General features: G+C 33.9%; 1 protein-coding gene across 1 annotated transcript; it reads right to left on the bottom strand.

The window, feature by feature from the left end:
- Positions 1-6,739: 6,739 nt before the first annotated feature.
- On the bottom strand, positions 6,740-24,283 carry LRFN5 (leucine rich repeat and fibronectin type III domain containing 5). The gene is made up of 4 exons (XM_055555869.1): positions 22,885-24,283; positions 19,498-20,204; positions 12,361-12,404; positions 6,740-7,083 (listed from the first exon to the last, which is right to left on the bottom strand). The coding sequence occupies exons 1-4, from the start codon at positions 24,267-24,269 to the stop codon at positions 7,066-7,068; spliced, it is 2,154 nt and encodes a 717-aa protein (XP_055411844.1). The 5' UTR covers positions 24,270-24,283; the 3' UTR covers positions 6,740-7,065.
- Between the last annotated feature and the right edge of the window lie 1,408 nt (positions 24,284-25,691).

Below are 25,691 nucleotides of genomic sequence, written 5' to 3'. Positions count from 1 at the left end.
GTACTATGACAATATTTGGAGACTGTACTCTGAATAATAGATAGAACTGACCTTACAAAAACAAACAAAAGAAAAACTATAGGAGAATACTAGGAACATTAACAAACCAATTGTCTAGATTAAATCGACAAATTGTTAGAAACACACAAATTACCTAAACTGACTCAAAAGGAAAAGAAAATCTCAACAGACCTATAAAATAAAAAGTTGAATCAATACTTCAAAATCTCCCAACAAACTCCAGCTCCAGACAGATGTCTTCACTAGTGAATTCTGCCAGTTAAAGAGGAATTCACACCAATTCTCTTTCAAAACAGAGGAGGAGGAAACTCATTCTAGCAGGTGAGCATTACGTCATAACCAAGGCCAAATAAAAATCTCACAAGGAAATAAAAGTATACATCAATATCCATGGTGTATAGAGATGCAAAAAACCTTAAAAAAAACACTAGCGAAACAAATGCAACAGCATACTAAAAGGATTATACATCATGGCCATGTGGGATTTACCCCAGGAATACTAAGACGATCAAAGAAAATTGATCAGTGTAATACATCACATTAATAGAATAAAGATACAACAACAAAACAAATAACCGCCCCCAGCTCCAAACCACGTAATTATCTCAATTCTGAGAAAGAGAAACATCATTTGGAAAAAATGCAGCATTATTTCATGATTAATATACCAGAAAGCTATAAATTGGAGGAAACTTCCTCAACAAGATAAAGGCTACTTTCTAAAAATTCACAATCTATGTCATATTGCTTTTATGACAGATTGCAGATTTTTCATTTTTAATTTTTTTTAATTTTATTTTATTTTTTAAACTTTACATAATTGTATTAGTTTTGCCAAATATCAAAATGAATCCGCCACAGGTATACATGTGTTCCCCATCCTGCACCCTCCTCCCTCCTCCCTCCCCATACCATCCCTCTGGGTCGTCCCAGTGCACCAGCCCCAAGCATCCAGTATTGTGCATCGAACCTGGACTGGCAACTCGTTTCATACATATTTTACATGTTTCAATGCCATTCTCCCAAATCTTCCCACCCTCTCCCTCTCCCACAGAGTCCATAAGACTGTTCTATACATCAGTGTCTCTTTTGCTGTCTTGTACACAGGGTTATTGTTACCATCTTTTTAAATTCCATATATATGCGTTAGTATACTGTATTGGTGTTTTTCTTTCTGGCTTGCAGATTTTTTAAAAGATGCTTGCCGCCTAGAAGAAAAGTTATGACAGTGACTGAACAACAATGTCATATTCCTCTTCAAAGATTCCTCCAAGATCAAAAATAAAATAAGGATGCCACTTTCACCACTGCCATTAATATTTTACTGGAATTTCCAGGCAGATATTTAGACCAGAAAAGAAAATTTAAAGAATTCTAGTAGGAAATGACCGGAGAAGGCAATGGCACCCCACTCCAGTACTCTTGCTTGGAAAATCCCATGGACGGAGAAGCCTGGTAGGCTTCAGTCCATGGGGCCCCGAAAAGTCGGACATGACTGAGCGACTTCACTTTCACTTTTCAGTTTCCTGCATTGGAGAAGGAAATGGCAACCCACTCTAGTGTTCTGGCCTGGAGAATCCCAGGGACGGGGGAGCCTGGTGGGCTGCCGTCTCTGGGGTCGCACAGAGTCGGACACGACTGAAGTGACTTAGCAGCAGCAGCAGTAGGAAAAGAAGAAATAAACTATATTGTTTATCCCAAGTTGTCCCTTGGGATTCTTGGGTCATTGTTTCCAGAACCCTTTCTAGATACCAAAATCCAAGGATGCTCAAGTCCCCTACATAAAATGGTGCAGTATTTGAATACACCCTCAGCGTATCCTCCCATATACTTTAAACTATGGCTAGATCATTTATAATATGATATAAACACTATGCATTATAAGTAGTTATAATGTAACTGATATGTAAACAGTTGTAGGAAATGGTAACTCTAAGTTCTGCTTTTGGAACTTCTTAGAATTTTTTATTTAAAAATATTTTTTTATTCATGGTTGAATCCATAGATGCAGAAACTGTAGATATGAAGGACCAACTGTATCTCTAATCACATGGGGCATTATTCTATAAATAGAAATCCCAAGAATTCACAAGAAAGCTACTATAGCTAATAAGCTAAATCTACCTAGTTGCAAGGTATATGATTAACACCCAAAAATCAACTGGTTTTTTAAACACTAGCAATGAAGTATCCACAAAGATAATTAAGAAAACAATTCCATTTGTAAGAGCATATAAAAGAATTACATACTTAGGAATGAACTTATCAAAGGATGTGAAAGACTTATACACTGAAAAGAACAAAACATTGTTGAAAGAAATTAAAAACAGCCCTTGTCCATGGATTGAGAAACTTGATTTTGTCACAGTGTCAAAGCCACCCAGTGTAGTCTACATGTTCAATGCAATATATATCAAAATTCCCAGTTGCTGTTTTGTAAAAATGGAAAAGCCAAGGGGCTTTTCATTTGCAAGGGGCCCACAATAGCCAAACTTTCTTGAAAACCGGAGAAGATAGTTGGAGGACTCACATGTTTGGTTTCAAAAGTTAAAAATCTACAGTAATCAAAACATTGTGTTATCGGCATAAAGATAGGACATATAGACTGATGGAATAGAATATGGAGTCTAGAAATAAATGCATGCAGCTGATTTTTGACAAGCCTTCCAAGTCCATTCAATGAGAAAAGAACAGGTTTTCAAGAAAGGTGCTGGGACAACTGGATTTCCATATCTAAAATTGGAGATTTCCTCAAATCATGTTCAAAAATTTATGTAAAATGGATCAATCATCTATATATAAGCTCAATCATCTATATAAAATCACAATTCTTAGAAAAATGCATAGAGGCAAGTCTTGATGACCACTGACTGGTTAGTGAATTCTTAGATATGACACCAAAGCACAAACACAAAAGAAAAAATACATGAACAGATTTCATAAAAATTCAACATTTTTGTTCATTAAATGATAATATCAAGAAAGTGAAAAGACAAGCTACAGAATGGGAGAGAATATTTGCAAATTATATACCTGAGAAGAGTTTAATATCAAGAATATATAAAGAATGGCTTTGACTCAATAATAAAAGAGAATCCAATTTAATTGTGGGTGAATGACTTGAGTTTATATTTCTCCAAAGAAGATATACAAATGACCAAAGCATATGAAAATAAGCTTAATATTATAAATGATTAGGGAAATGCAAACCAATATCATAATATGATAATTTATACCTATGAGGATAACTAACAAAAAACTAAAAATTATATATGGAGAAAATGGAATCCTCGCACATTGCATATTACTCTAGTGAATGTAAAATGGAGTAGCCATAGTGGAAAACAGTTTGGGAAGTTCTGAAAAAAACTCAACATAAAATTATTACCCACTCCTAAGTATATAGCAAAAAGAACTGAAAACTGAAACGCAAATATATACCTGTATACCAGGATTCTTTATAGTATTACACCCAGTGCCCATAAGGTAAAGACAAGTGTCCACCAAAAGAAGAATGAATAAAAAATGTGCTATATACATAGGATGAAATATTATTCGGCCATAAATAGAAATAAAGTTCTGATACATGCTTCAACACAGATGAATTTTAGAAGCATTATGATAAGATGAATAAGTCAGATAGAAAAAGATAAACATTGTAAGACCTCACTTAAGTGATATATCTAGCACAAGCAAATTCATAGAAGTTGATTAGAATTTACCAGGGACTGATGGGAGACAGAACAGGTGTAACTGATTAATGAGTATAGACTTTGCGTTTGGGATGATAGAAACATTTAAAAAAATAGATAATGGTGATGACTGCACAATATTGTGAATGTAATTAATAATAGTGATTATATAGTCTAAATGGTTAAAATATTAGATGTCATGTTATATATATTTTCCACATAAAAATCTAGTGTAGATAATTTCCTGGATATTATAGTTGTATTTCAAATAAAGCAATCATATTCTTCAGACTTTTATTTTGGTTGGACATAATATATTCTCCCTCACTTGCATTTTTAAATAATTGCATATACCTTGAAACACACACATTTGATAAGTAGACCTATGAGATATCATGTAATATATTTTGGAAATAAAAATGGAGTAACTTCTCAACACATGGAAAGCAGAATAAAGGAAGAAATAATGTGAATATATTTTGAACAAAACAAGAATGTGTCACAAAACATTCCACATATGTGAAACAGGATACTTTGTATTTTTAACAGACAAAAACTTGTACAAGGAAATTAAAATTAAAAATTCAGATTTTTCCATTACATGGTATGGAAAAACCCAAACAAACTTTTTGGTCAATCCAATATTTGAGTTTCTATCTATGTAGAAGTTATACCTTTCAACCACTATGGCATTTTATTACTAATCTTCAATTCTACAGATTATGGATTTCAAAAATCATGATTGCAGATTTTCAAAAATTTAATTACGGTTTTCAGTCCTCTTTCATGCCTCACGCTGTGTCTATATTGCATTCAAAACACTTTTGATCTTCTTGTGTGTTTGATATGCTTTATATTCTGTGTAAGAAATCACAAATTGAATTGACAAATATTCATACTAATTATGCTATATATTTTTGGCAGTTAAACTACTTCCAAAATTACTCAGGGATGTAGAGTAATAGAAAGCATGGTTTTCTGTTGCATGTTTTAGTTTTCAATGCATGTCCAAGACCCTTGTGTGCTTAGTTGCTGGTCAGGACCCTGAGACCCCATGGACTATAGCCCACCAGGCTCCTCTGTCCATGGGGATTCTCCAGGCAGGAATACTGGAGCGGGTTGCCATTCCCTTCTCCAGGGGATCTTCCCAATCCAGGGATTGGACCCAGGTCTCTCCCATTGCAGGTAGTTTCTTTACTGTCTGAGCCACCAGGGAAGCCTGTCCAAGAACCTTACAGTAAGACTTTTTATCATATATTTCTTCACCCCTTTATAATATGATTAGCTAAAAGAAACTGTTTCCACTCATCCTAAAAACATTTTTGTCACACTTTTTCAAAACTTTTATTCATAAGTGATCATTAATCTTATTTAGTTATCAGTATGCAATTGTGTTCTTTTAACCTCACAGTATAAGAAGTAAATATCTGTCTGTAAATGTAACTGATTATTGGACACTTACAGGATCAGAGGGGAGAAGGCAATGGCTCCCTACTCCAGTGTTCTTGCCTGGAGAATCCCAGGGATGGGGGAGCCTGATGGGCTGCCATCTATGGATGGGGTTGCACAGAGTCAGACATGACTGAAGCGACTTAGCAGCAGCAGCAGCAGCACAGGATCAGAGACTGTGCCTAAATATTCTTCAACAATATTTGAAAAAAGAGAACATATGTATACTATGGGTGTTGTTTGAATTTGTACACAAGTGAAGTTTTAGATCTAGATGCAGAGTGAAGACTTGACAAGATTAAACACAATTTTAGTTCTAAAATCCCTGTTCCTTAGAACACAATAGCATGAATATCTTAAAAAGATGAAGCAGTCAGGCTACACTCTTACTATCATCAAGAAAAACAAGAATTAGGCCTGAGGGGGGTAGAGATTGGAGTAAATGGAATGTAAGTATAAACAGGAGAATGTCCTTGAAGGAAAGGCTGCAGTTTTCCCCAGAGAGAATTTAATAAATTAAACTCTGAAATCCAGGAAAGCTATCTGTGTTCCTGAAAGTTTATATTTGAGGAGAAAATTTGTGTATGGCAGGAACAGATTCACAGAGGCAATGCTTATTGTCCAAATTGTCTCCTTTTTGTGACCACAAACATTTATCCATGCATATATACACGTACACACACGTAAACAGGATTGCTCTGGGTACTTGAGTTGTCAGGAAACAGAGAATGAAGTCATTTGCCAGAAGTCAGAAACTAACCACATTGCATCTAAAGGTGTTACTTCGTTTCAGTTGTGCAGTGTGTGTGTCTGGCAGTGCCTTAGTGTGTGTGTGTGTGTGTGTGTGTGTGTGTGTGTGTGTGTGCACAGGTTTTATGTCTAGTGTAGTTAGGCTCCCGAGCACAGATTCTAAGTGCCATCTTATGCCTGACATTTTGTAACTTCTCTTTGGATAGTTGGATATTTTTAACAGCCTGAGATGTGGAATGGTTAACAGATTAACCTACATTTTTCAAAGACAGTTTTCTAGATTTTTTAGTTTTAAGTAAATTTTAAAAAATGTAAACTATATATAGAGATTATATATATATATATACATATATATATATATATATATATATATATATCTCCAATGGAAAACTGGAGAAATGGGCATTTATAATGAAACATAAGACCTAAAATTATTAAAATCTCTGCCTTTGTTCTCCAGAAAAGCAATGAATCAATTTGGATTAATTACAATACACCTACCTTGATACTTTCTGAAATCCCAATAGGAGATCTGTCTTCCCTTTCTGTTACACTGAAGAATAAAAATTTTCATAAAGCTGTTTAAATAGCTGTACTGCCCTCCCATAGAAGTAGGTGCACTTCAGTCATGGAAGAACTAGTTCCAGTATTACACAGCAATTTGTGATCCCTTAAGGTTTTGAACTACATAGATGTAAAATAGCATTGTTAGTTCCTACCATCATCACTTCACCATTCACACTTGAAGCAGTTGAGGTTTCCATAAATCAAGCAACGTGCAGATTCTGTCATAGTAAAACATTTATTTGTTAAAGTGATATAGATTATTCAAGATTCTACAGTCTTAAATCATGGATGGCAATGTAACATGGATTGATACAGAACTCGATGCCAATGTAGGTTTTTTCCCTTTCCTTCTTTAAAAAAAAATAATTGTAGGCCAGAAGAAAAAAAATTTGGTTTTAAAAGGGGATGAACCATGGTCTGATGAGCCAGTTCTGCGGCATCAGAGACTTCTGCTTCGGCTCCTGTGGACAATTTCTTCTAGGATACCAGTTCAACAATAAGCCTTTGTGAATTGAACGATTTTTAAATTTTATCCAGTAAAAATATCAGTAGCAATTTTTTTCAGGAGAGAGAGAAGTGGTGCTCTTCAGATTAACTCCGGCCTCTGAAATGAAAGAAAAAGAAAAAAAAAAAAGAAAGAAAGAAAGAAAGAAAACACATAGCTAATAAGATTATTTTGCTAGTAATCTAGAAGTTACTGAACTGTAAGCAACCAGGCAGGAACTTATTGCTGCATAATATAAGGAATACATCTGGATGCTACTTAGATATGCACATCAGCTCTTAAAATGTTTCTTGGTAACTTCAAATTGTTGAAAAATATTTTTAAAAATTTTATTTTGGAAAGGAACCTAAATGTATTAAGACTAAATAGTTATGCAACTCAGAACCAAAATTGAGGAATGGCATTCTTCATTGCTTTGATTTTCACATTTATATTCTCAAGATTAAAAATATATATATTTTATTCATTAATGCATGCCATTCAGGTTTTAACAAATATTCAAACTGATTTTTAAAATATGAATATTGTAGATCAAATTCGTTCATCACATCTAAAACTTAAGTGATCTCTACTTTTTAATATATTCTTTTGGAAGCTTTGTGTCATATTAAGGTTTTATAAAATTTTTAATTATACATTTAATATAGTGAAGACTATTAGTTCTTCTTTATTAATTAGTTCTTCACCTACAGGACAATAAAATAAATGTGAAAACTGAAATGTATTCACAAGCAAAGGAATTTCACAGTTAATATGATTTTGAAAGAAAATCATACAAAATCATTAAAAATTTTAAATAAACTGAAAATATTTTTTTCCAATGAATGGGTTCTCAGGACTCATGGCTTTAAAATATATGTATAAATTCTATATTTAAAGATGGAAAAAAATTTTGAGAAATATAGGATTTCATAATATGAAATAGAAGTAATTTTTCTCCTTTCCATTCAAGAACAACTACATATAATATCATTATTAACAAACTGTGGAATTATGGTTTATAAATAAGCTGCTAATTTTGCAGATTAGGAAATAGCAATCAGATTTGGGAATGAGGACATGAATTGGTCTGCCCTGAATCTGCCATTATTGAAATGATGACATAATATGAGGCTGAATAAAAATTTTATAGGTGAGAGTCAAAATAACACTTTTTACTTATTAATAAACAAACTCATAATGATTCCATAAATATTGAAATATGGAACAAAAATACTAGAGTATCACAAAGGAAAAACAAGATAGACTATAGTAATTATGATAAAATGTTATAAGAAATGAATATACTGAATTTGGGGTAGGTTCAGGATGTTTTGTCAATGGTCCTTATGTGACAGGAAAGGGTAGGGTGCAAAACACTTGAGTCTTATTAATAGTTTTACAAATAAAAGGAGAAATTAAGGCTACCTCAACATTAAAAGAAGAAAAAACAAACATATCAAATGGATTTGGGCAATTGTTATTACTCTTATTCATAATGTAATTAAGACCTATGAAAGGGTTTTCATTTCTAGTCAGGGCATCTAAAAAGAAGGAAATGATTTCGAAAGGTTATTGCTGACACTAGGGTTCTATATATATTTTTTCTGTTTTTCTATAATGTTCAAATAAATATGTCAAAAAGTATGGTTTAATTATTGCAAAAAAAAGTTAAATGTTTCTTACTAAGTGCCTATTCTCTTACTCTTTTTTTAATTTACTTGAAGGGAATATCATAGGCAAAAAAAAGTCCTACAGAACCAAGCATTTTATATTGGTCATTCTTGCTTAGAAAAAGAACATTGGAAAGACATCCGAATCATATACATACATTTGCTTTGCTGCTTGGTTCTTAGTTCACATGTTTTCCAAACTGTTTGTCCACAGTTATTTTAATACTGCTGTTTATTTCTAATCAACACTAGTAACTTTCCATGCACTTATGTATTAATAGTCTGTCTAAAAGAACTGGACTCTTTTCATGGTTACTGCATCTGTAGCAGAGATTTTATGACAAAGTTTAAGGTTTTTAAAAATACTTTGATTGATATATACTAAAAAGAAAGATCAGAAATCAAATATATTGAAACCAGGAAACAACTGTCTTAAAGACTGGTACCAGTAGTCACAGAACAGTGGCATCTACTGTACACACTGAAACACACACACACAAAATACACATTTGTTGGTCTGAATACAAGAAATACTTACAATTTTTTTAAAGGCATTTTCAGTATAAATGCAAACGAATTAACTGTTCTTACTTAACTGCCAAACACATCGTATCAATTGTTCTACCTGATTCATTTTAAGCATAACAGTATTTTCAAACACAAGGCTAATTTATATGTGCCTATTTACTTACAGCAGAGAAGGAAACGGCAACCCACTCCAGTATTCATGCCTGGAAAATCCCATGGACCGAGGAGCCTGGTGGGCTACAATCCATGGGGTCGCAAAGAGTCGGACACGACTGAGCGACTTCTGTGTGTATTTACTTACAGGGTAATTATCACTGATTCTGCCAATGATTCCTTTTCCCTTTGCTCTCAACTCATCTTAGTGTAATTGGAATCTTATGGTTTATTATAGAAGGATTGTATGTGTTACATTAAATATTTTAAGCTCACTCTGTTTCTATTCACATATAGGAAAAGTCTTAAGGAATAAAATTGACACCAGACATATTCTAATGGAAATGAAATAAATCTCAAAAAAAAAAACAGTCATCTTAGCAGTTACCTCAGTGTTAAGAAGAGCACCCAAATCCCTTACGGGGCAAAATATTTCCGCCCTCTCTGCTCCTTCCTACGAGAGCTTGATGCTATGTTAGGGATGGTGGTATGATCAGTTTTTAATACTGTCACTTAGGAAACATCTTTTTAAATTAAAAAAATGTGTCAAGTTTCTTTTTTTTTTTATTTGGCTTATATTATTGTCTGTATACTAAGGGACCGGAGAAGGCAATGGCACCCCACTCCAGTACTCTTGCCTGGAAAATCCCATGGATGGAGGAGCCTGGTAGGCTGCAGTCCATGGGGTCGCTAAGAGTCGGACACGACTGAGCGACTTCACTTTCACTTCTCACTTTCATGCATTGGAGAAGGCAATGACATTTTAATTAAGTTTAATGCAATAGGCCAATGATTGGGAAACACATTTTGACACTGGGCAGAAAAAGACATGTATGTTAACATCCTGCAGGAAATATAAACTTAAGCTAAAATGGTATAATCTTCATCGCACTAGCACCCTCCACTGCCAGCCAGAAAAAAAAGAAGAAGAAGAAGAAGAAGAAACTATGAGCACAAGGAATCTCTGCCGGCTCTCTACCTCGTTTCATTCACAAGGTGAAGTGGCACCGACAGTGTGAAAGGCCGTGAGAAGACTCAGAGCCCACGGGCCACAGTCTCTTCACAGGGGCATTGCTGCTTGGCCGTGCTGACAGCTGCAGAAACGATAGGCCTGCTGTTGCAGGAATCATTTATCAAATACCAAGAATAGTTACGCTGAGGTCATATGGTGACTTAAATCTGATAACAGAAATGTAGCAGGAAATTGGGTGGTGAGTAAATGATGTATTGCCACTAAATTTTGTTAAAACTCTTCCTTGCCTGAGGGTTTATTTTTCTTGCTAATGCTTGTAGAAAGAAAAAAAAATACCCAAAGCATGAAAATAAAGTTGCTATGACATTATGTTTCAACAAAGGAAGACTCAGCATAAAATTTTAAAAGTAGGTGACATATCCTACATACGAAATCTACTACAAACATACATATGTACATAAGAATTTACTACATACAGAAATGACAAATCACTGAAGGATCGTGCACCACAGTACTATTTATGTCTGGGTGGTGGGTTATGACAGAGCTACATTTATTTTTTTTATTTTAAACTATATTTTCCAAAGTTCTCAAATTAATATTATTTTAGCACAGAGAAGTCATTATTAGAAATCTTACATACTTATCACATTGGCAAACCTTTTGCTATCTTGAGTAGCACATACATTCCCAAGGAGATTACTTTTCTCTAAATTTGACTTCTAACACTGTGGTAAAATAAAGAAATAAACACAATGATATGTAACATGCCCCACGAAAAACGAATACTTGAGAAATTGCTTCATTTGGTAATTGAAAGATGACCAGATTGACTTTCCTATCAAATCTTGATGGAACAGTTAGCCCCATCCTGGATCACACTTCTCATAGAGAAACCCTGACTTTTTAAACCCTTTCTATGGATATTCTCTTTCAGAACAGCTGGGTGTCCAAAGTTGCATGATAATTCAACATTTTCAAATCAAAGATGGGGGAGAGAGGGAAGGAACAAGGGAAGAGGAAAGAGAGGAAGGAAAGAGAGGGAAGGTGGTAGAAAACTGAGGCACCTTCATGCAGGTCAGTTCAGTTCTATTAACACCAAGTACATGAAAGACACTCTGCTATTGACTGTTTCCAGCGAGCCATCTGTTAGCTTTTTTGCAGCTTAGGAATGGAATTCTAATTTCAATTAAGAAATGATGCATGAAAAACATTTTGTTTGATTTGGGATGGAATTCTTTAGGGGAAACCCTTAAGGATAGTCCAAGTGATTGTTATCTTTTAAATAAGAAATGGTTCAAAAAAAGATCCTTATTTTTACTATCAACAAATAAATCAATGAATTTTTTTATGAACCTTTAAAAACAGAGTATTTTTTTTTTCCTGTGCCAAATCTTAAGCAAATGGCTGATGCATCCAGCTGTTTGAACAGATTGCTGAAATACCATTTTGCTCTGGAAACACACTTTCTGATCCAATTAAAATGCAGGAATCAAATACTCATTTGAAACTTCCAAAAAAAAGAGAAAGAAAGAAAAGAAAACCAAGAAGAGTAATCGGTTGCTGACAAAAGGAATACCATGAATATTTCATGAATAGTCTTTTGCTCCATTTTATAGTGGCTACATTCATTTTAGATAACAGTGAAACACTTCTGTTCATCCACTTTCGGTGAAGCACAATATATCCTCTCAGCTTCTATTATGTGGAGGTCAAGGATATGAGTGAATATATTCCTATCAAGCTACTGTCTTCACATTTAGAAATATTTATAAAAGTACATGATACCATGCATGACTACAAAAGTGACTCCAAAATTACCTTGGTATTCCCTTCATTCTTACAATACGAATCAGAAGTATTCAGTTAACCAAAAATCTGTCTAAATTTAGGAACTGGAAATTCATTTAACCAAACTAAACTTCAGGGTTTACCATTGAGCAATGATTAAGTTTTAATGGAAAATGTCAACAACTTGCATAAATTAGCAAAACAAAAATTAAAAATTCGTCTATAAAATAATATACCCACTTAAGTACTGAAGCATGTGACAGATAACAAGAATCTCACCTGTGTTTCCTGGACAATCTGGTCAACATTAGTCGGCAAAGCATCTGGGAATAAAATTTTCAGCGTCATAAACAATTCATTTTTTAGGAAACAGACCTTATAATACTTCTCATTGAAACCTTGGTAAGATTCATCTTAAAGGTTTATCTACACTTCTTTTTTGTAATAACTCACTAGTTCTTGGGTTAATTATAATTGACTTTTATAATACTTTATAGTTCTCTATGGCTATTCCCTGATACATAATACCATAAAGGCAGAATTTTTAAAAATATTGTTCTAGTTTCTAAAATGAGTAATTATCAATGGAATGCACTTTTATGTAATTATGTTATGCACTTTTTCCTGCAAGAGTTTAATGAGAAAATCGGGCTTCTATTCATTTTTCTTACTCAAAGTTAACTTCAACCACATTGCTGCATATGATTAATATGGAAAGATACATCAAGGAAAACAATCCAGAGCAGGAAATGTAGTTTTATCTTATTTTATACACTATGTATAAAATAATCATTTACAATATAAACCATTATTCAATAATCCCAAAGATAATAGCATGTTTTGCCAAATACCATTTATATTTATATAAAACCATGTATCTTTATATAGAACAGTAATGTTCTAAATGCAAACATTCTGCCTTTAAATATCCATATGCATATTCCAATTTGCTATAAATGCTTAATACCATTAAATAGCCCTGTAGAGTACATATTCTATTTCCCACATGTCACATTTTAAAGTCAATACTCTAGTTTTAAGAAGGGACAAAGTATAAGAAAAAATTAGGTGTCTGAGGAATATGTCATTCTAAGTGCTCACAGCTGACTGTGATGAGAATAGTACAAAACAATTTTTTGATAAAACCTCCAGCATAAATATTCATAAAAATTTGCAATGCTCTCTGGAGATTAGGTTTTACATGAAAGCAATTGTTTGTATTATACAGAAAAAATAATTAGGAAATTATATTATGGTAGAGCCCCCAGAATATATTTCATAAGCCCCTTCATGTTATTAGAATAATTATTTATTGGACAGATTTTGGGCTTCCCAGGTGGCAACAGTGGCAAAGAACCCTCCTGCCAAAGCAGGAGACAAAAGAGAAGTGGGTTTGATCCCTGGGTCGGGAAGATCACTGGGAGGAGGACATGGCAACCCACTCCAGTATTCTTGCCTGAAGAATCACATGGATAGAGGAGCCTGGCAGGCTAAAGTACACGGGGTTGAAGAGTCAGACATGACTGAAGCAACTTAGAATGCACAGATGTATTTTGGGGGCAGAATCACAATAAATGTCTAGTTCAAGTCTCAGGCAAGAATAAATGTACCTCCAGTTTCAAACATTAAATGAAAGAGACTTCACAGCTTTCCCCTAAATGCATTTGAAGATAATTTTCTTGTTGTTTTAAAATTCATGAACTGTAACAGTCACCTATTGAAGAAGAATGAACTAGATCAACTGTATAGATGCCTATCATTCAGATGTTCAGAAAAATATATTTGTACTAGAGTTTATAATCCATTGTAATCTGATAGATAGCAAGTATAGTTTGGACAGCTGTTCTGGGAGAAGTTCTCTGATAGCTGGACCACTTTAATCTAATCTTATTACATTAATTACAGTAGGACTCAGATTTACAATCTAAAAGGGTTAAGTATATGTGTGCATATACATATCTGCACACATATATATGCAAAACGTATGTAGACATATAAGCATATGTAGCATATGTATTTCACTTGATGGTAACTTTAGATTACTTAAACTTTAAAATACTGTAATTATCCTAAATTTTAACTTTGAAATAGTTGAAACAAATCAGAGGACAATGGTACACTGATTATTCTGTTGTATTGAGTATTTGTAATATTTGATGAAATTGCAGATGGATTAACATTATCTTAAAGAAGTAATTTCATATTTTATTTCCAGAACTGTTAGTGTCTATGCCCCTCTTCAGATAATTCCATTTGTTTAGGATGACGTGATCCCTGTAATGTGTTTACTATTCTTTATTTTGTACTGCTACAAGAGGGATGCTTTCTGTTGCAAAAAAAAAAAAACAATGCAAATCTGATAAAACCAATTGTATTTGTAATCCCAGCATGTAAATTTATCTAGCACGGGAGGGAAAGAACTGAGTGATCTGAAAGACAGAGCTCTGAAACTATTACAAAATTCCAGTCACTAATTTTGGTTGTTTCCGTGTTCGTGTAGTTTGTGAAATTTTAAAAGTGAGATAATTTTTATCTATATATTTACCTCAGCTAACATTTAACTCAAAAACATTATAAGGTGAATTGTCATTTTTATTAATATTATCATCGTTATTATTATGTTTTATTATGAACTGAGGAGGAGGATAAGAAAAATAATCCTTTTTCCATCTGATGCCCCTTCAATCCTTTCCCCAAACACTTCACACACACACACACAAGCATCTGCAACACTTTTGAAGTGGAAAGCCTGGACTCTTCCTGAGACTCAAGAGAAGGTTAAGTAAGGGGAAGAGAGCACAGTCTTCACTTTGTCTAATATTAACGAGCTCTGCTTGCATACCATTATAAAATGGAATTGGAATCCTGCCACACCAAGAAGAAAATGGACTCATATCTGCAGTTTTCTTTGAAAAAAATGACCATTTACCTTTGTGATTCTTGTACAATAAGACGCTTTATGAATTTGAAATTTTTTAAACTATGGGGATTTTAATGATTGTTTTTAAGTTTGTTATTGTGAATAAACATAGGAGGAAATACTAAATTTTAGGAAGCAAAAGGCCATTGATGTGAATTTTGTGGTAATTTTTTATTAATGTGTTAGTTTTATAAATGAAATATTAATTTCTTTTTAGTAATACAAGCAATTAAAATAGTTAAAATTTAGTTTGGAAGTACTTTCTGAGGGTTTAAGGTAAAGCAGAAAATGTTGGGTTGGCCAAAAGATTCATTCAGGTGATTCCATAATATCTTAAGGGAAAAACTGAACAAACATTTTGGCCATTCCAATACTTCATGGAAAAAAGATAAGAGATTCCTATGGACAGGTGGAAGATACTTAATTTTATACCTGTGGCGGATTCATTTTGATATTTGGCAAAACTAATACAATTATATAAAGTTTAAAAATAAAATAAAATTAAAAAAAATAAAAAAATAAAAAATTCTTTAAATTCTTGTGGAGGAAGTATGTATCATTCAGATAGTAAAACAGTTGAGTCTATAGGTAGCTCACAACAGCTCAAAAATTTATATTCTAAAGCTTTTTTAGTGGACTATATTAGCAAAGCAGCTAAAATCAAGTGCCTAAAAGCATAAAAAAGCTTACTGTGACCTCAACTATTCAAAAATGTATAAAATACACTGTCTTCAGCAAAGGTGTTACTATATCTAATTTAAAATTATCGTATTTAATGCACCTCTGTGTAAATCTATTTGCAAGCTAAAAGTAAAAGATATTCATCAAACCAAAGTTTGTTTCTTTTTAGGATTTTGAAGTTGCTTTGAATGTTTCATTATTCCTTAATGGAACACAATCATTATGTATACTTTTTTCAATAAAGGCCTATTTTAACAGTGGTTTGACATTTTCAAATTGGAGGACAATTATCCAAAACAAAAAGCAACACAGGAATACATAAAATTAAGAAATGTTTAGAGTAAATATCTGTAAATATATTATTTGTCAGTTTGTTCGTGAACAAGCTGAAACCATAGCATAAAATGGCTAAAAATTAAAGAAAAATAATTAAGAACAGAGAAGCAAAAACAACATATACAACCTATACACAGTCAGCAACAACAAACACCAAAACCATATGCTATGGATCACATATACGAAGTTGGTTAAATAAAGAACGTAAGAAATGACACAAAGAAAAACAAGAGGGACAGAATTTCTTGCTTATAGTAATATATTATCTGGATCACAAATTATTATGCTAATTAATTAAAATCCTGACTACTGAGCCTTCTTCCCTGGCTCCATTCACTTACTAATTCATCTATCCATTTGCTCATTCATTCATCCAAATAACTACTGTGTTTAATATATTATACCAGGTATCTTTAATCACCCCCCAACCTTCCCAAGGATTTTCTTTCAGCCACTTAACACTGAAACGGCCCTGAGCAAAACATTTTCATATACTTATCAACAAAACCAAGTAACATCTGACCCTCTTGATACACTAATTTTTGTTCACATCGTTGGTTCAAATAAAATCTTTTAAAAGACAAGAACACAGGCCTTCTTATCATTTCCAGAATAAGTGTTCAAGCATTTGGTTAATTCACCCTAGAAACAGTCTTGTAAGAGCAATAACAATTTAAATAGTTTCAATGGCTTTAGTCAAAGAGAATAAATTTCACATGGTTAAGTATTATGCCATTCTAAATGTTTATGAGAAATAAAAGATATTCAATTAAAGTTCCATTAGAAACATAAGCAGGAAAATTGATTTTTAAAAATGCAAACAACTGGAAAATAGAATATATGTTAAGTTAATTGGTATCTTGGAGTAGATACACTAAGCTGCTGCCTGTTTTGCGTGATCGCAGCACCACCTTGACCACAACCTTGTTTGGGGATTCATTTCTTTAAGTCTTGAAAAATTTTTGCATATTCAGGATATTTTAAAACCACGAAGGCATAAACTAGGAAAGGGAAAAATAATATGCTTTTTGTCAATCAGCGCTTTGTGAAGAAATAAGTAATTGATGATAACTAAAACTGTTTAGTTGAAATTAGTGCATTATTACAGAATAGTGTTGAAAATACATTTCACTTTGAGTAATGCTTTGATTTTACAAAATAATTTCACACAGTGATATAATTTATTACTCACAAGAGCTGTATTCCTGACCCAGGAAGGCCAATTACATTTTAGAGGTGGGAAAGACAAACTTTAGAAAGAGAAGCAGGGCATAGAAGACATTCAGGAAACACCTAAGGTAGTGAAAAATTGTTAGACAAATTTTTTAAAGACTAACTCAGAAAGTTCTAACGCTTTAACCTAATTCACTTTTGAATGTCATCACGATATATTGTGTATAAAATGTGCCTTGGTAAAGTCAAAACACCTTCATATGTCCAGGCAGATGCATGTGACTTAAATTTTATAAATGTTTCCAGCAAAAGGAAATTAAACTAATGATGGACATTCCTCACCTGTGCTTTAAACAGTATTTCAAGTACTCTGAAAGAGTTAATAAATTTATACTCTGTCTTTAACTTACTTCCAGGGAATACTTTATATAAAGTACATATCTCATTATGTTATGGCTAAAATTTTTTTGTGCGAGTTCCCATGATTTGTATTCTCAAATAAATAAATAAATATACAAACAACAAAAAAAGCAACAATAATAATTAAAAAAACCTAAAACCCTATTTCAGAGAATGTAATGGCACCCCCCAGTACTCTTGCCTGGAAAATCCCATGGATGGAGGAGCCTGATAGGCTGCAGTCCATGGGGTCACTAAGAGTCAGGCATGACTGAGCGACTTCACTTTCACTTTTCACTTTCATGCATTGGAGAAGAAAATGGCAACCCACTCTAGTGTTCTGGCCTGGAGAATCCCAGGGAGCCTGGTGGGCTGCTGTCTATGGGGTTGCACAGAGTTGGACACGACTGAAGCAACTTAGCAGCAGCAGCAGCAAAGCCCTATTTACTGCTCTTTAGTAAAACATCATCAGGTTACAATATAATACTGTAGAAATTTTGAAGAGTAGTTGGAGCATTTTTTCTATAGACCTTGATTTCAGTGACTGTCCAAGAATGCCATATTATTAAGGAACAATATTATTGTCTGACTAAATTAAAAATGCTTTTTTAAATGATTCCCACTAAGCTATATAATTTCTAATTAAATTTCACCATGGTTTGATTCAAATAATAAATACATTTACTCTAAGAGACAAACATTCAAATTCAGAATTACAGAGAAAAAGGGAAAAATAAATCTACTATCTAGTTAATGAACAATGACTTTATATTGCTTATAAATAGAATAAGAACTCCATTAGAAGATTTTTATTTTACTTGGTGATAAAAATAAATATCCCTTTGATAAAGGCAGTTTTGTATTTTTGTCTCTCTACTTAACTTGCATTAAGAAAAATATAAAGTTCATTCATTCAGCAAATGTGTACTGAATGAATGAAAACACCTTCATACTCCCAGGCAGATCCATATGACTTAAAACTGGCCTGTGACTTACAACTGAATTGACTTTTTTTGATAAATGAAAAATCAATTGCATGTTCTTCTGCTTCCCACTGAAAAAGCAGTGTCATGGATGAGAACATACCACAAAACCATTAAGGCACCTGAACTAAGAATGTTGTTTAGAAGGGAACATATTTTAACACTGTCTGGGTATACTTAATCGGATATTTTATTATAAATAACATAACAACGCAGTGTTGTTCTTGAAAATATTTGCCTAAAAACAAATGCCACTGTCATTGAAAGGAAATATACAAGCTACTCATTGAAAAATATCAATCATCCATAGGTGGTAATTTGTAAGACTGGAGGAAATACAATTATTTATGCAAGACTTCTTTTTTCCTATGACAACTTTCATTTTGTGGTCTGCTACTGCAGAACCTGGAAGCCGATCCCTAAATGGGGAAGGCACAGCAGTCAGCTTTTTCCCTAAACAATTTAAAATATATGACCTTCATATACACATATATGTGCGTATATATACATACATATATATATATATATATATATATATACACACATATACATATGTATGAAGTAACTATACCTTATTGGGTTTATATGCCATGGCTCTATTAGCCATGAATCAGAGAGACAAGACTGGCATGTCAAATTCCAATTTCCTATGTGAGTTCTTGAAAAAAAAATTTCATTAAAAAGAAATAATAGGTTACACAGTGCTTTCCAATATCCACTCAGAATTTGAAAGAGTTGCTTTTCCACTATGCCCATCAGAACTGCTGGACTGAATTAACATCGCATTCATAGACATGCTTCTTTTAGAAAACAGTCCACAGGTGTTCGGTGAGTTAATATAACAATTGTATTCCTTTAATTCTCCATTCAGGGAGTACCTGTGTCTTGCTCTGGCTCTCTCAGCAGGCAAAGTGAGAAACTTACTTGGCTTTGAATGTGCTCTTTTAGATGCGGGCCCCTCAGAATCAGGAGGTCGACTAGCTAACTGCAAGGCAGTTGAGTTGTTCCTGTTCACGTTTTGGGACTCAGCGTTTGTGACGGCTTCACTCTGTGGTTCGGCACCTGGTTTTGTGCCAGTCTTTCTTTTCTGCTTTTGGGACACAGACGTGCTTGAAGTCCAGGTAGGAGGCAAAGCGGAGGTAGTGGTAGAGGAGTCCTGACTTGAACACGTTTCTGACGGTTGTATCACATTGTCACTGGCAACTTTACAACACTGGGCATTCTCTTCATGCCCCACAGCTTGTTTGGACACAGACTGGGGCAGCATCCCACTGCAGCCTTGTATTTGAGCCCCGTTTGTTTGAGAGTAGACGTTGCTGACCTTGGTAACCTTGTGTTGCCCATTGTTGTTACAAACCTTATACCGGATCATTAGAATGATGATGAAAACCAGCACAGATGCTACAATGATTCCACCAATAATAATGATCATGGTGCCTCCCAGAAACTGGGACTGCATGAAATGGCACCGCACGTAATCCTGTTCCGTAGTAAACTGGATGCAACCCACGACTCTTGTGGCAGTGAGGGAAGTGATGCCATCATCATATATTGCCAAGACACACAAGTCATACATAGTTCCAGCAGCCAGGTTATTGACAAGAAAAGTTTTGCTCGTAGGAGGTATCATTCTGAGGGACAATGGAATTTGTGTTAATATTAAAAACACAACAGATATACACATGCAGTCATTATGACTTCAGTTCTGTTTCATTTCAGTACTCATTAAGATAAGCACATTTATAACAGATATGAAATATGAGAAAATGATCTGATCTTATATTTACCCACTTAAAATGGCGAAAAGTCATTGTTGGATTCTGCATTATATTAATGGTGCCTGCACCATGGCTTGACAAGCTTACTAATTACATTGCTTGGCAAAGCAGAACTCCTAATAAAAGCCACTGCTAAAAAATCATTTATGACAAATTGCTTTTGAAAGGTGTGACTGTGACATTATCTGACTACTAAACAAATCCATTTAGCACTTACAACACCTCTGTGACTAAAAGCCAATTTGAAGGAAGGGAAAACACTGACAATCACATTAGAAAGCAGATTGGAAATGCAATTCAGAGTATTTATTTTCCAAATCAGTTATAAGCTACTATGGAATGGTACCCAGTAAATCTATCTTTAATAACTAAGATAATTACTAAACTTAAAGCACTTTATTCAACCCCCTCTTACATCTTCAACACTTGGGTCCCAGTATGTTTCTATTTATTAAATGAGGTTGATGAAAATGCATGAGAAATATTATTCTAGAATCATGAACAGGGTAGAACTGTTGAACCAAAACATAAATCCCTTATCTTCCCCATTGTGGGCTTATGAAATTGTTTTCAGAACATGATTTGTAAATTTGGATACGAGTTTAGGACATCTTTGGATCCACTGTATCACAAACGTCTTCTGTGGATCCTATTCTCCACTGCTTTTTTCATCCTCCATACCAACCATATATGACTAAGATTTAATTTGGAAAAAAGGCTTGAAACTGTATCTTTTCTCTGAAAGAGTTTGAGAAATTTCAAGACTTGGCAGTGCTAATCTGTTATATCTAAACAATGTGCTCTAAATGTACCGAGAAAATTTTAGGTCAGTGTATGTATTTGTTGAAATCACTACCATTTAGTGAGTGCATGAGAAATACTTAGAGAATTACTAGTGAGAGTAATTACTAGTAAAAATGAGAATTACTAGACAGTTTATATGTATTATTTCATTTTTACAAGGACAGTATGAGGCAGGCATTATCACTTCTATACATGTGACAAACATTAGGGTCAGGAATTCAAGCACTTTCCTTATGGTCATAGAGAATTTACTTGTCATGGCAGGATTAAAATCTTAGAGCTTGGAAAACAGAAACTGACCTATTTCACAGAGCTAATGTTTAAAGAATACAGATTATTTAGCAGCTACAGGGAAAGAAAGGGGTAGGAGTGTATGCTCATCTTTAATGATCCACAGCCTAAGTGGAAAGCTGAGTATGAAAACAGTAAACTAATTTATCCTAATATACATACATTATAGTCTATATCCCTGTATATTTAGTGATGAGAGAGACATTAGAAAACATTTAGTCTAATCTCTTCCTTTTAAAGATGAGAAAATTAAAACTCAGCCAGGTAGAACCTTGCCCAGGATTGGTCACATGGCTAGTTAGAGCAGTTTTGTTTTTTCCTACCAGCCCATGCTAATTTTTAAAAAAATTTTTCTCTCATTTCCATAAATAAGTGAAAATCAAATTATTTTCAACAATTCATCTGGGTGTGTAAGAACTGATTTGACTTCAGAAAAGCTTGAAGGCTATATATATAAATATATATATACACACACACACATGCATGTATACATATACATATGTGTTTTAAAGCCATAATTTTTCATCATTTCCTAGGAGTAATAGTAGTCTATAATCACGAGTGAAATTATATGAAAAGGTAAAAATGTGTATTTCCAACTGAAAATTGGACCAGATGTGACTATAAATCAATGAGGCTGAACTTCAGAAAAACATACCAGAAATTCTTTAAGTCAGATGCAAAGTCTCCACCAATGTCCTTACCCAGAGATTATCTACTTAACTCCACTGATTCACTGCTCAAAATACTTATAAATTTTCTCTTTGGAACTGTCTTAAGAACCAGTGTATATGAGGCACCACACACACACACATAACTCAACCAGTCAAAAATCAGTCTCATTATTTTATAGTTACATCCTATTTCTGACCAAAAATGGCAATACCCATCTTGATCACCCACCTTATTCACAAGACTTGGCTCCAAATGGCTTTTGCTTGTTTCCAAATTTCAAATTCACCCTCAAAAGACGAAGATTTGCCACCACTGAGGATATTCAAAATAGTATGACGAAGGTTCTAAAGATAATTCCAAAAGTGCTTTGAGCAATGGCAGCGTTATTGGGATAATGGTATAGCCTCCCAACAGGACTTCCTTGAAGGAAAGAACACTCATGTGGATGTGTAAGTTCTGGTATGTTTTTGAATTTTTAAAATAAATCAATCTTGTTCTCTGATAGTCACATCTCTTAGATGAGGGGAAGAAAGTAGGTAAGCATAATATTAAAGATAAATTTGAACTCACTGAAAATAACACCATTCAAAATATTTCCCCACATGTATTCACCTTTCATGAGCCTTACATTATATACTTAAAAATATGGAGCATTTCAACTATAACATAGAGTGGCACTGCCAATTAAAAAAATCAGCAGTATTTTATCAAGCCCTACACTAAGATGTAGGGCAAGTATAAAAATTGGCTTAATTTTTCTTACCTGTAAACAAGGGTGTCATCATAAGTACCATTGTACTGGATTTGAAACATACGTATTCCCGGGATATTTCTTTGAAAATTAAATTTAAGTAGTGCAGTAGATGATGTTGCTTCTGCCACCACAATTTTATCTTGACTTATTTTAGTATCACCATTACTACTGCTTGCATTCGAACCTGACTTAGTAGACGTGGAGATGTCTGAAGAACCAGGATCAGGCTCGTGGATATGGTTCGTATTGTTTAGTAAGTGAGGGAGCTTAATGATATGAAGATCCACCGTTTGTGTTGCCTCCCCAGCAGGATTGGAAGCAATGCAGGTAAAAGCACCTGTATCCTTCACAGTCGTTATAAGAATATCAAGTGTTCCATTATCATACACCAGAGATCTTGTTGCATTTGAAATAAGCTTCCCTTCAGGAGAAATCCAGTGAATTGCAGGTTCAGGGTCTCCCCTGGCTTTGCACCTCAGGGTTGCCCTTTGACCCTCCAGGACTCTCATCTCGTGGGTATGCCGAGTAATGAGAGGAGGCTCACACAAAAACTCTTCCTCAGGAATGGACCAAAAATAGCGGCCAGTTAAAAGTGCTGGAGAAGCACAGGTCTCCAGGTCATCTTCTCTGGATAGACGTCTCAACCACAGCAGTTCACAATTGCAATGCAAAGGGTTTCCGCCAAAACTTAATGCAAAAGTAGACGGGCTTATGATTCCTGAGGTTGCTAGGACCTGAGCTCTCTGAAAGAGAGGGTCAGGTGGTAGCTTCTGCAGTTTATTTGATGTTACATCTAGCCGAGTCATCTTGTGCAAGTGGGAGAAAGTCCCCTTAGGAATGTTATCAATCATATTGTGGTCCAAACTGAGGGTGTGCAAGCTAACCATCTTCTCAACAGCATCCCATGGAATTGTTTCTAAATTATTATACGACAGATCCAGCTCTTCGAGGGCAAAGACATCATCAAATGCTGTAGAAGAAATTAAAGTCAGCTGATTGTTGTTCAATATCAAGTGATGGAGATTGGAAAGCCCACTGAACATGTCATTTGTAATTTTAGTCAATCTGTTGCTATTCAAATGCAATGCCCTCAGATTCCGTAAGTCAGCAAAAGCATGAGGTGTAATAAAACTTATTGTATTCCTGGACAGAGTTAGGTCCACTAAGCTGGTCATATTGGCAAAATCTTTCCTTTTAATATTTGTAACAAAATTGTCTGCCAAACGCAGTTCCACAGTTCTTCTGTCAATGTTTGGTGGCACAAATAAAAGCCCTTTCTTGGCACAAAGGGTTGCAAGATTAGGAGACAAAATCTGACAGACACAACGCTTCGGACAGATCTGAGCTTTCACTGCTATGCCAATGAAAAACAGATAAAAAAGAAATTTTTCCATTGTAGATCAGATTTAAGAGCCTGTAAGAGAAGACACAGAATATAGTTTTAGCATCCAATCATCTGAATAGAGTTCATATTCCTAATTAATCTTTTTAATGCAAATTAAAATGTATTCATTTGCTTATTTAATCAAGTAAAAATACTAACTCTGTATTGTCAGTATATAGACACTAGGATAAAAATATACCACTCATGACCTCATGAGTTTTAAAAGCAAATGGTGAAAATAAAAAAGTCAACAGATTATTATAATTCTATAAATTAAGTGCTGTTTTTGAAATATGCCCAGGGTACTCCATAGGTTCACAAAAAAGAGATATCCATCCCAGACTGGAGGGCAGGAGATCAGGAAAACTTCTACTAACCTCCTAAAAGACATCTTGTAAATTCAAAAGCTTAGACATATTTAGCAATGTGCAAGTATTTCAATTTATATGTCTGAGCAGAAATAATAAGATAATATTTGTTAAACTTGTGGCAAGATATTGAAAGTAATTAATTTTTAATTAAATTTTATTCATCTTTACAAACTATCTTGAAAATAGTACAATCTTCACATCCTAACTGCAAATACAGGATCTAGTTCTCAAAAATTAAAAGACTGCAAATGTACCATAAATGCTCTGAGCTCCTTAAATATTAGAAGGTTTATATATATGAAACATGTATAATATCATATATGAAACCAGTTGCCAGTCCAGGTTCGATGCACGATACTGGATGCTTGGGGCTGGTGCACTGGGACGACCCAGAGGGATGGTATGGGGAGGGAGGAGGGAGGAGGGTTCAGGATGGGGAACACATGCATACCTGTGGTGGATTCATTTTGATATATGGCAAAACCAATACAATATTGTAAAGTTAAAAAAGAAAATAAAAATAAATAAAAATAAAAATAAAAGAAGGTTTATGTGATATAATGTGGATTTTTGATGATAATTTATAGAAAGCAATGATCAAAATACTTGACAGTGAGTCCAAGAAGATGTCATATTCCATTTTTCTTTTCTGAAAAATCTCAGTGCATTTATATTTACCCAAATTTAATTTTTAAAAACTTGACAATTTCATTTCCAACTTGATCTTAAGTATTTGCTCTTGAAAATAAACATAAAAATAAAAATACTAACACATATGTGATTAAAATTCTCAAAAAGTATAAGTAGTTTTAAATATGAAAAGGGAAAACAGCTTCAGAAAATCACCCAATTGTTTAATTAATGAAAATATGAAATATGGAATTATTCTAGAAATGATGCACCTAGTTTTATAAACAAAATCTATTCTTATAGCTTTGATTTATTTTATACCCATTTTATGTCATATTAAATATGGTTGCAATGAATAAGACTGTCCTTCTCCACAAGTGAAATAGTCTTACTCTTCTGTTTATGACAGAATAAGTAGTACTTTGTCTTTC

This window comes from Bubalus kerabau, chromosome 19 (genome assembly GCF_029407905.1).
Source record: "Bubalus kerabau isolate K-KA32 ecotype Philippines breed swamp buffalo chromosome 19, PCC_UOA_SB_1v2, whole genome shotgun sequence".
In the NCBI taxonomy this organism is placed as follows: domain Eukaryota; kingdom Metazoa; phylum Chordata; class Mammalia; order Artiodactyla; family Bovidae; genus Bubalus; species Bubalus kerabau.
Note: the sequence above shows the minus strand (reverse complement) of the source record. Positions and strands in the feature narration are given on the sequence as shown.

Excerpts from the sequence above, each read along its gene's own strand:
- LRFN5 (XM_055555869.1), bottom strand. The coding sequence starts at position 24,269 with ATGGAAAAATTTCTTTTTTATCTGTTTTTCATTGGCATAGCAGTGAAA. Across the intron at positions 20,205-22,884 it reads GATGACACCCTTGTTTACAG|AATGATACCTCCTACGAGCA; the intron begins GTAAGAAAAATT and ends ATTGTCCCTCAG. Across the intron at positions 12,405-19,497 it reads AAGAGCACATTCAAAGCCAA|ATGCTTTGCCGACTAATGTT; the intron begins GTAAGTTTCTCA and ends TTTTATTCCCAG.